This window comes from Dermacentor andersoni, chromosome 3 (genome assembly GCF_023375885.2).
Source record: "Dermacentor andersoni chromosome 3, qqDerAnde1_hic_scaffold, whole genome shotgun sequence".
Lineage (NCBI taxonomy): Eukaryota > Metazoa > Arthropoda > Arachnida > Ixodida > Ixodidae > Dermacentor > Dermacentor andersoni.
The window spans coordinates 237,666,193-237,678,857 of NC_092816.1; the positions used below are offsets into that span (position 1 = coordinate 237,666,193).

Genomic DNA, 12,665 nt, shown 5'->3' on the forward strand with positions numbered 1-12,665 from the left:
TGCTGTGCTATCGTTTGTTACCGAAGCTTTCCCTCAAGTCTAAATATTTTAAGGCAGTTTGTCGTGTGCGTATCATGGCTACGCACGCTTATATCGCATTCCGTTTCTCTACCACGGGTGCGCTTTAAAACCACGGCGCTGCAGTTTTTGCTTTTCTTTTCTTTCTTCTTCTCCGCCCTTAAACTGGCTCTCTTAACTATACTACACGCAGAGACAAAGCAACAGCGCGCGCATGCGATCCCATAGATGAGATGAATATATATATATATATATATATATATATATATATAGAAAACTATCAGTCATAGCTCTCGTAGTATAGCCCTCTGGGCCGTTTCCTTTATTTTTCTTTCGAAAGTAGTCCTATTAGGGTTATTATAATTACACGAAGGTATTTCGCCCTCATCAGCAGCAGTCCTTGGTATAGTTATTCTGGCGGCTAGCTTCCCACGCTATGCGTGCCGCCATCGCACCTGGTTAAGCTTTTCCTAGACGCTAGAGTTATGCTTTGCCCGCGCAACCTTGAGCGATCGGAAAGCGCGTTTCCCCCTCTTGGCCGGCGGAGAAGGGAGGCTTCGTTCCGGCCGCGAAGCTCTCCACATCTCTGTAAGGTGCCTTGTGGATGTCTCGTGCTGACGATGCCCTCTCGGTGAGCGCATATTTCCCCCCCCTCATCTTTTAAGAGGTTCAATACATACAAGCATTTGTCTCGCAAACCAGATTTTTTTTTTTTCAAGGGAATTTTCCACGTCTCAGTAATTTCTCTCGTCGTATTCGAGTGCTGATTGCCGTGTTATAGTTTGTTAACGAAGCTTTCCCCTCAAGTCTAAATATTTTAAGGCAGTTTGTCGTGTGCGTATCATGGCCACGCACGCTTATATCGCCTTCCGTTTCTCTACCACGGTTGCGCTTTAAAACCACGACGCTGCAAGTTTGCTTCAGAGACTATCCTTTCCTTCCCACTTCTCTGCCCTTAAACTGGCTCTCTCAACTACTACACGCAGAGACAAAGCAACAGCGCGCGCATTAGATCCCATAGATGAGATGAATATTTACAATTATTATTAGGGTTATAATTATATTCGAGTGCTGATTGCCGTGCTATCGTTTGCTAACGAAGCTTTCCCTCAAGTCTAAATATTTTAAGGCAGTTTGTCGTGTGCGTATCATGGCTACGCACGCTTATATCGCATTCCGTTTCGCTACCACGGGTGCGCTTTAAAACCACGGCGCTGCACTTTTTGCTTTTCTCTTCTTTCTTCTTCTCCGCCCTTAAACTGGCTCTCTTAACTGTACTACACGCAGAGACAAAGAAACAGCGCGCGCATCAGATCCCATAGATGAGATGAATATTTACAATTATTATTAGAGTTATAATAATATTCGAGTGCTGATTGCCGTGCTATCGTTTGCTAACGAAGCTTTCCCTCAAGTCTAAATATTTTAAGGCAGTTTGTCGTGTGCGTATTATGGCTACGCACGCTTATATCGCATTCCGTTTCTCTACCACGGGTGCGCTTTAAAACCACGGCGCTGCAGTTTTTGCTTTTCTTTTCTCTCTTCTTCTCCGCCCTTAAACTGGCTCTCTTAACTATACTACACGCAGAGACAAAGCAACAGCGCGCGCATGCGATCCCATAGATGAGATCAATATATATATATATAGAAAACTATCAGTCATAGCTCTCGTAGTATAGCCCTCTGGGCCGTTTCCTTTATTTTTCTTTCGAAAGTAGTCCTATTAGGGTTATTATAATTACACGAAGGTATTCCGCCCTCATCAGCAGCAGTCCTTGGTATAGTTATTCTGGCGGCTAGCTTCCCACGCTATGCGTGCCGCCATCGCACCTGGTTAAGCTTTTCCTAGACGCTAGAGTTATACTTTGCCCGCGCAACCTTGAGCGATCGGAAAGCACGTTTCCCCCTCTTGGCCGGCGGAGAAGGGAGGCTTCGTTCCGGCCGCGAAGCTCTCCACATCTCTGTAAGGTGCCTTGTGGATGTCTCGTGTTGACGGTGCCCTCTCGGTGAGCGCATATTTCCCCCCCTCATCTTTTAAGAGGTTCAATACATACAAGCATTTGTCTCGCAAACCACATTTTTTTTTTTCAAGGGAATTTTCCACGTCTGAGTAATTTCTCTCGTCGTATTCGAGTGCTGATTGCCGTGTTATAGTTTGTTAACGAAGCTTTCCCTCAAGTCTAAATATTTTAAGGCAGTTTTCCTAGCCTCTAAAGCCGCTCGAGTTCGCTCTTCTCCTCGAGCGGCCATTTTTCCTAGAAAACCGACTATCGCGGACAACATGAGTCTCTTTCCGCGTAAGTGTGAGGCTCGGAGCAGGAGCTGTGGCGCTTGAAAGTAGGCTGGGGCCTGACGAACCAAACGACTGAGCTATCTTTCCGGGCAACATCGAAGGGTCACGAGTTCAAATGACCTGTTATGTTCCTTTTTTTTTTTTTCGCCCCTTTTTCTTTCTTTTTTTTCTTTCTTTTAATGTCTTTTCCTGTATCTTATCACTGTACGGGAACCCTCCTAAAAAAAAAAAAGAAAGATATATATCTTCAAATATGTATGGCCTCACACTCACATGTGCAGGTCATAAATACCAGGTTCTCTAGCCGAGTGCCATCCATGCGGTATAACCGAGCTCAGATTGGTCCACCTTGACTGACCAAATAGGGCACCACTGTAGGTTAAATGAGGCGTACAACTCCTGCGGGACCCGCCGTGGTTGCTCAGTGGTTATGGTGTTAGACTGCTGAGCACGAGGTCGCGGGATCGGACCCCGACCACGGCGGCCGCATTTCGATGGGGGCGAAATGCGAAAACACCCGTGTACTTAGAATTAGGTGCACGTTAAAGAACCCCAGGTGGTCGAAATTTTCGGAGTCCTCCACTACGGCGTGCATAATCAGAAAGTGGTTTTGTCACGTACAACCCCATAAATTAATTTTTAATTTAACTCCTACGGGGACGGTAGAGTATCCGTCTCCATTGCAAGAGGACCGTGATTCAAATCCCGGTGCCGCGCTATTCTCCACCGGAAAATACAAAAAAAAACCGTGTGTTGAGAAAATTGCACAAACAGGCCTGGAGTGCGGCCTGATCCCGGTGACCAGAACCGGTAACGCACTCTCTCACCAGAGCAGGATTGGCCACCCTGGTGCAGTACTTGGCCACAACCTCCTATATGAATACAACAATCGAACCCCGGCCCTCAGTCCCCAGCAGCCGCGAAGCAACTGACCACGGCGGCGGTCAGATCTGTGACGCTGCAGAGGGTGCTAAGAATAACTGGCTCCGGACAGGGCCGCCATTGGAATCTGAACCTGCCAACGTTTAACGTTAGAACGCTATCTAGTGAGGCGAGTCTAGCAGTGTTATTGGAGGAATTAGAGGGTAGTAAATGGGATATAATAGGGCTCAGTGAGGTTAGGAGGACAAAAGAAGCATATACAGTGCTAAAAAGCGGGCATGTACTGTGTTACCGGGGCTTAGCGGAGAGACGAGAACTAGGAGTCGGATTCCTGATTAATGGGGAAATAGCTGGTAACATACAGGAATTCTATAGCATTAACGAGAGGGTGGCATGTCTTGTTGTGAAACTTAATAAGAGGTACAAAATGAAGGTTGTACAGGTCTACGCTCCTACATCTAGTCATGATGACCAGGAAGTCGAAAGCTTTTATGAAGACGTAGAATCGGCGATGAGTAAAGGCAAAACAAAATACACTATACTGATGGGCGACTTCAATGCCAGGGTAGGCAAGAAGCAGGCTGGAGACAAGTCAGTGGGGGAATATGGCATAGGCTCTAGGAATAGCAGAGGAGAATTATTAGTAGAGTTTGCAGAACAGAATAATATGCGGATAATGAATACCTTTTTCCGCAAGCGGGTTAGCCGAAAGTGGACGTGGAGGAGCCCGAATGGTGAGACTAGAAATGAAATCGACTTCATACTCTGCGCGAACCCTGGCATCATTCAAGATGTAGACGTGCTCGGCAAGGTACGCTGCAGTGACCACAGGATGGTGAGAACTCGAATTAGCCTAGACTTGAGGAGGGAACGAAAGAAACTGGTACACAAGAAGCCAATCAATGAGTTAGCGGTAAGAGGGAAACTAGAGGAATTCCGGATCAAACTACAGAACAGGTATTCGGCTTTAACTCAGCAAGAGGACCTTAGTGTTGAAGCAATGAACGACAACCTCATGGGCATCATTAAGGAGTGCGCAATAGAAGTGGGTGGTAACGCCGTTAGACAGGAAACCAGTAAGCTATCGCAGGAGACGAAAGATCTGATCAAGAAACGCCAATGTATGAAAGCCTCTAATCCTACAGCTAGAATAGAACTGGCAGAACTTTCTAAGTTAATCAACAAGCGTAAGACAGCGCACATCAGGAACTATAATATGGATAGAATTGAACAGGCTCTCAGGAACAGAGGAAGCCTAAAAACAGTGAAGAAGAAACTAGGAATAGGCAAGAATCAGATGTGTGCGTTAAGAGACAAAGCCGGCAATATCGTTACTAATATGGATGAGATAGTTCAAGTGGCTGAGGAGTTCTATAGAGATTTATACAGTACCAGTGGCACCCACGACGATAGTGGAAGAGAGAATAGCCTAGAGGAATTCGAAATCCCACAGGTAACGCCAGAAGAAGTAAAGAAAGCCTTTAGGAGCTATGCAAAGGGGGAAGGCAGCTGGGGAGGATCAGGTAACAGCAGATTTGTTGAAGGATGGTGGTCAGATTGTTCTAGAGAAACTGGCCACCCTGTATACGCAATGCCTCATAACCTCGAGCGTACCGGAATCTTGGAAGAACGCTAACATAATCCTAATCCATAAGAAAGGGGACGCCAAAGACTTGAAAAATTATAGACCGATCAGCTTACTGTCCGTTGCCTACAAAGTATTTACTAAGGTAATCGCAAATAGAATCCGGAACACCTTAGACTTCTGTCAACCAAAGGACCAGGCAGGATTCCGTAAAGGCTACTCAACAATAGACCATATTCACACTATCAATCAAGTGATAGAGAAATGTGCAGAATATAACCAACCCTTATATATAGCTTTCATTGATTACGAGAAAGCGTTTGATTCAGTCGAAACCTCAGCAGTCATGGAGGCATTACGGAATCAGGGTGTAGATGAGCCATATGTAAAAATACTGGAAGATATCTATAGCAGCTCCACAGCCACCGTAGTCCTCCACAAAGAAAGCAACAAAATCCCTATAAAGAAAGGCGTCAGGCAGGGAGATACGATCTCTCCAATGCTATTCACAGCATGTTTACAGGAGGTATTCAGAGGCCTGGAGTGGGAAGAATTGGGGATAAAAGTTGATGGAGAATACCTTAGCAACTTGCGATTCGCTGATGATATTGCCTTGCTTAGTAACTCAGGAGACCAATTGCAATGCATGCTCACTGATCTGGAGAGGCAAAGCAGAAGGGTGGGTCTGAAAATTAATCTGCAGAAAACTAAAGTACTGTTTAACAGTCTCGGAAGAGAACAGCAGTTTACGATAGGTAGCGAAACACTGGAAGTGGTAAGGGAATACATCTACTTAGGGCAGGTAGTGACCACGGATCCGGATCATGAGGCTGAAATAACCAGAAGAATAAGAATGGGTTGGGGTGCGTTTGGCAGGCATTCTCAAATCATGAACAGTAGGTTGCCACTATCCCTCAAAAGGAAAGTGTACAACAGCTATGTGTTACCAGTACTCACATATGGGGCAGAAACCTGGAGGCTTACGAAAAGGGTTCTGCTGAAATTGAGGACGACGCAACGAGCTATGGAAAGAAGAATGATGGGTGTAACGCTAAGGGATAAGAAAAGAGCAGATTGGGTGAGGCAACAAACGCGGGTAAACGACATCTTAGTTGAAATCAAGAAAAAGAAATGGGCATGGGCCGGACATGTAATGAGGAGGGAAGATAACCGATGGTCACTAAGAGCTACGGACTGGATTCCAAGGGAAGGGAAGCGTAGCAGGGGGCGGCAGAAAGTTAGGTGGACAGATAACATTAAGACGTTTGCAGGGACAACATGGCCACAATTAGTACATGACCGGGGTAGTTGGAGAAGTATGGGAGAGGCCTTTGCCCTGCAGTGGGCGTAACTAGGCTGATGATGATGATGATAGGCTTGCCTAGTGACATTCGACGTACGGTTGCAGTTATCGTGTTTGCCACACGGCGGTGCTAAAACTGCCTAATATCTTTATGTCAACACTAGCATGGAGCACGCATACCGATTCTTGATCGAGCTACAATCGCAAAGTCGTCGAACCATAGTATGAATATTGCACATATAACACCTCTGGCCATCTCTGGATTTGTATGATAAGCAACTTCCATGACTGTACCCCGCAGCACTGCATGTGCGCGCTTTGAAACGCGGCACTTATGTTCGCGATCGTGTATCAACACTGAAAAAACCACGGGACTACTTTAGACAAGCAGCGGCAAGGTGCTTGACATCGCGGAATTGCACCCGTGTTTACAATCTAATGAGAAGTTAGTGCTTCGGCATCCTTCCAGCAGCAAGTTCCCGGTGACACTGTAGCGCATTTTTTCTCGCGGCATTGGAACCTGCAGCTACATGAAAAAAAAAACATACGTACCAGCTAAGATTTCCAACGCGCGAGAAGGTGCACACATCGCTCTCGCTGTTGGCACACTCAACATCGTCGTCGCCGCCGTTGCCGCCATCGTTTTCCGTATCGGCTGTCGGTTCGAACATGTACATTGTACGGCGAAAATACAAGCTGTCCGAAACAGCGAGAACGTTCCATAATGCTTACAACTCAGCTATGAAGCCAGAACAAACAGCGTGCTACGCTCTGAAATGGCGGCGCCGACCGGAGACTGCCGCGAAAGACGTCACAGCGGCCCCGACCAATCACGGGCAACAGCGGCGTTCGCGCGATGCGCTGAGGCGCTGGTGCGCGTTTTCTTGGAAAAACAGCCGCTAGCGTTTGTTTCCGCCCTTTTTGAACCAGATATTCGTGTTCATGGGACTCAATACTGTAGAATGCCGCAGAAAACTCATTTTTTTCGAAAAGTGTTTCAGCTTGCCTTTAATACTTACTAGCATATCGGCTATCCCCTTCCCTGTCAGATCGACACCGCTCTCTTCCTATGTCTTTACTTTACACCTAAATCTTTTTGTACGATGGCTCTTTGCACGGTCCTTCCATTGTTCTCGAGTTTACTTGCTAAGCTCCATGTTTCTGCCCCATATGTTAGTCTCGGGTGGAATGCAATGATTGTGCACTTTTCTTCTAAATGACTGGTAAGCTCCCAGCAGTATTTGGTAATGCCTGCCGTATGCACTCCAACTCATTTTTATGCTTCTGTAAATATTCTTCTCATGATCAGGGTCCCCTGATAGTAATTGATCAAGATAAACATACTCCTATACACCCTAGCGGGTGACTGGCGATCATTAATTCTTGCTCCCTTGCTAAGCTATTGAACATTATCTTTTTCTTCTGGATATTAAGCTTGCAATCTTGCACTTTCTAGGTTAAGGTCCTCAATCATTTGTTGTTATTCGTCCCCATCGTTGGTGAACTGGGCAATGTCATCTGCAAACCATGATAGCTTGAACAGTACTTCCAAGCATGGAGTGAATAGCATTAGAAAGATTTTCTCCCCTTGCCTGACCCGTCTCTTGATACGTAACGTTTTACTTTTCTTGCGGAGAATGAAAGTAGCTGCGGAATCATTGTAGATATTTTCCAAGATATATATATTCACGAATGGCTACTGTACTCCTTGATTGCGCAATGCATGCATGACTGCTGGCACCTGTACTGGATCAAATGCATTTGCATAATTTATGAAAGCCATATAGAGAGTAAAGAGAGACGCAGACAATCGGCCGTCCGCCAGATGATGATGATGATGGCCTCATGTTATGGCTCATACCCAGACTGGGGGATTGGCCAAGAATTGAGTGCTGAAACGTTCACCTATTCTTTTGAATTGCTACTAACTCGATGCGAAAAAAAATATAAAAAAATCTAACGAAAGAGAGATAAGAAAACATACAAAAACAAACAAATTACAAGACAAAAGTTAAAAAGTTATTCGTTTTGTTGACTGTATGTAACTGCAAACGGCATCAAATACGTCCCTGTGGCTGACCCCTATAACTGACGCACCGAAAGATAGTATGATTTCTGGTGATAACATTAACCCTAATTTTGCGAGCGGAAGTTCTAGATGTCTTTTTCTTAACAATTAGTATCGTCGACATACAAAAAAATAATGATCTAGTGATTCTGTTTCTTGGCAGTATGGACACAGAGGCGATAGCGTCAGACCAGTCCTGTGTAAATATAGGTTTAATGGAGGGACACGGCAGCGTAATCTCGTGATCGCTACTTCTGATTGTCTTGATGGACACCACTGGATTTTCCACGGAAATCTGAGGTGCTGATATTCTGTCCATGTTGTTATTGATTCACTGACATCCCTATGAATTGAATATTTTCTATATCAGATTGCTGTTATGTGAGCCACCAAAGGAAGAACAGGCATTATAGGTCCACTCAGGGATGCTCGCGCTAATGCGTCTGCCATTTCATTTGAATGTAAGCCACAATGTCCAGGTACGCATAATAGTTTTAGAGAATTCAACGGTGGAGGAACTAATGTTAGAAACGTCTTTAGTGGTGGTGAATTGGGTGAAGCCGTAAGCGAATTACAGACCGAAAGGGAATCTGTTATAATAACCGCACTTATTGAGTTCGACGGGAGTTTCCGAAGCGCTAAAAGAATTGCTAAAAGCTCGGCTTCATAAACAGGTGTGAAGTCTGGCAGTCTCAAGGAGAATGACCAGCCAAGCGGAAGCGAGAAGATGCCTATGCCCGCCTTTCGTTGTTCACTGAAGCGTCTGTAGCTATTACGTTATTTGTTTGCACGTGTGCTAGGTAATCTTGCGACAGGTTATTTAAAAAAGTGGCAGACTGAAACTTACAGTTTGGGGGGAAAACGTCATCAAAATCTATCTTAATATTCTGATGTGATTCGGTTGACGGAATTACCTCTCGAATGTTCACATTCAGGCTATCTAATTGTTTTTGTACAAATATGATCTGTGGAGTGTGAAATCGAGGCCAATGAGCAAGGAAGAAGGAATTTGGATCATTAATGAATGCGTATTCAGATCGTCTAAGCGGCAAGCTGTAAAATCTCAGAAATGCTTGAACTGTTAAGATGCGAAATTTGCAGGGCAATGTTGGAAGGCGCGCTTCTTGGTAGATAACATTAATAGCCACAAACCTGGGGAGTCCCAGACACAGGCGTAGGGCCTCACGCTCCAAAAGAACCAGAGGCTTTATTTTATAAGCGGGGCCGCCAGAGAACAAGACACACCCAAATTCCAATATGGGGCGCATATACATGTTATAAATCATCAAAAGTGAATTCCTACGTAGTCCATATTTTCGGTTACTCATTCTGCGCAGAATACCTAAAGCACGTTGTGCCTTACCCGCTACACTCTCTATGTGTGGACTCCAGTTGAGTTTTCCATTATATGTGATTCCCAAATATTTTAGAGACTCAGCCTCTGGAATGGGTTCTTGCTTATAAGTTATAGAAATTGAAACCGGATCCATGACCGAGAACACTGAAGTGGCGCTTTTGCTTACATTTAATGACATACAAATTGTCTGAAGCCATACTTCTAGCATGCTCATGGATCTTTGTAATTTTTGGTATAATGTGTTAATGTCAATGTTGGCAGCAAAGAATGCAATGTCAACTACATACACGTAAACGTGCACGTCCTGACAAGTGGGGATAGAGCTCATTAATATATTAAATTATATTGGGGATAGGACAGATCCTATCCCCAATATCCCCCCAACCTCGCCCATTCGTTACATGGGCGAGGTTACCTACTGGTTGCTTTGGTGCCTTACCTACCACTTCAATCGCTGCTTCTGAAATCAGCCTAGTTGCAGTTTCATTCATTGCCTCCATGTTATCTTGATCTTCCTGCTATAAAGCTGCATATTTATTCGCGAACGCCAACCTGAATTGGTCTGCTTTTACGTTTACTCCGTATAGGTTGGCCTGCTTTCTTTTCTTCACTAATTGTAATCTTTCTGTTTCCAAATTGAGAGAAATCTTACACCTCACGAACCTACGGTCACTTCACTTTACCGTACCTAACACTTCTACATCCTGCACTATGCTGGGATCGACAGAGAGGGTGAAGTCTATTTCATTTCTTGTTTCTCCATCAGGCTTTTCCAGGTACACTTCCTGTTACTGCGCTTCCCGAAGAGGTGTTCGTTATTCGGAGTATATTCCTTTACGCCAATTCTACCGCCATCTTTCCTGTAAGGTTTCTAGAATCAATGTTGTAGTTGTCAATTGCTTGTTTTCCAGTCTGCTTTTCCCCCACTTTTGCATTGAAGTCGCAAATGACTACAGTATAAAGACTGCACCATTCTCAATGCTAATTCAACATCGTAATAAATCTTTTCTTTTTCTTCGTCGTGACAGGAGGATGGAGCGTAATCTTGTGATACGTTTATTCTACAACTCCTATTCTGTTTTATTGCGATGAATGCTACCATCTCATCAATGCTGTGGAATTCATCAATGCAACCCCCCGTGTCCTTATGAACTAGGAATCCTACCCGTATTCTCTCGTATCTAAAAGACCTCTGTAGTTAAGGAGGTGGCCGGTATTCAGCATAGTATAAGCCTCACCTGTTCTTCTAACCTCACTAAGGCCTTCTAGCCTCACTCGAACCATTGGTGTTCCGTCGGAAAATTGCAAAGTTGTGCCTTTTCCACCGACTATATCATTACTCCCCTCAACTACACATAGAAAGCTTCTATTCCCACCAACCCACACATATCATCACCTTTTTAACTCTTGCAGCATCCAGCGTTTCCATGGTTCAACACTTTCCTTTAATAAATCGTTTTTGCCCAGCGCCGTCATAGAGTGGGACAATTTACCATGTCAGCGAACGTGACCCCGTTATATTGAAACAGCTGCTTACTGATGACCTCAAACCCGAACTTTAGAATGACTTTACTATATTTTCGTTCTGATGTTCTGATTGCTGTTTCACATTGTGACTGTTCTGCCGATTTGCTCTTGCGTTGCACTTGGTGTGCCTCTTGGCCTCTTTCTTTCTTTTCTGTTCTCATGCGAATCCACAGGCTGAGTTTTGTAGGAAACTGCAACCATATCTTTGTTTATATTCTTATCTCCTGTAACTCCCCCCCCCCCTTATGTAATACCCCGACAGGGGTCCTTAAGGGAAAATAAATTATGATAATGATCATAATAATATCCATTACAACGCCTGATAATTGTCAAAGGGCTCTGCTCAGCTTGCCTCACTCGAGAGTGCTCGTGTGTTAAATGTTGCCAGGTTCAGCTTCCATAGATGATATATAAGCTTAACTCATAAGATGCTTCCAAACAATGCTACTTGGCCGAAAATATTACCTGGCCTAACCCGACCCACGGGCCGAATCAGTGCGTTCAGGGATGTGCATGTGTCTAGATAGAAAGTCCGTTTCCTGCAATAGTCAGGTTGATTACATTCTTCACTATTTGAAACTTCCTCCACTTTGCAGTTTCCCGCAGAACTGATTTGCCATATTAAGCCTGAACCCCACTGCGGAACTGCAAATATTTTTTCCTTCTCGCGTGCCATATTGTTAGGCAAACTCCAAACCAAATTTACCTCATGCTGCCTTAGTCTTTGAAGTAATTTTTTAAGCTGACGTGAAAATGTCAATGGAAGCTTCTGAGGCTACATTCGGCTAGGTTAACCTCGGTTGTCAATTTTGGTTAAGCAGGGCAGGGGAGGGTAGGGGTTACAAATTTCACCCCCCCCCCGCCCCCATTGGTACGCTTCTGTTTGGTTGAGTTGTTCACAGCAGCGTATGCTATCCGAAGAATGTGTGTTTTCGCCAAGCTCGAAGGGTGATTCAGGACCCGTTAGACGAAGTACACAAGAAACATGTTCTTCGTCACGATTACCAATTTTCGCCCAATCACTCTGCACACGGTGAAAGAAGTGCAGTCCAAATTCCATCAGATATTTCCATCGAAACCCTCACACTTTGAATTATATTTTCGCAATAAATTCAACTTGTGAGTACGGCTTGGCACTTTACAAGTAGTCGAAAATTGCCAGCGAGAAGGTCACCGCTAGGAAGACGTGCGCATGCGCAGCAGCAAGTAGCCGGCGAAAAGTCACGTGCTCACCTAAAATCGCCGCCCAATGCAGTGGTGTCCGGAAGAGGTCATCCAGTGCATTCACCTCACCACTGCTTCGTTGAGTCTGCAGAAAGTTGCCCACGGGCGCAAAAAGAATTCATGTTTCCCAATAAGGCACGGTTTCATTTAAGCGCTACGCACAAAGACGTCACACAATCGTGCACTTCGAGCAAGCTCCACAAGCCATCATTCCGGTGAGAATAATAGCAGTACACAAGAGCAGCGCCGTCATTTCGCCAGTCATGTCACAGCAGTTGGTTCCTTAAAAATACCACGCAATAGCTCCAAGGACTGGAGGCATGCTAGACCTCTAAGGGTGGTTGTGCTTGTGATGAGAGTATTACGGCTTGCTTGACAAGATCACTACGTTTTCGTCAGTTTGCTGTG

At 44.9% G+C, this 12,665-nt stretch overlaps 1 protein-coding gene across 13 annotated transcripts in view; it reads right to left on the reverse strand.

Moving 5' to 3' along the window:
• Positions 1-12,665, reverse strand: part of LOC126536996 (uncharacterized) — a 615,291-nt gene that overhangs the window by 334,926 nt on the left and 267,700 nt on the right. For all 13 annotated transcript variants that reach the window (XM_072287449.1, XM_072287443.1, XM_072287445.1 and 10 more), the window contains one exon: positions 12,267-12,342. In XM_072287449.1, coding sequence (XP_072143550.1) covers positions 12,267-12,342 — 76 coding nt within the window. The remainder of the gene's footprint in view (positions 1-12,266; positions 12,343-12,665) is intronic.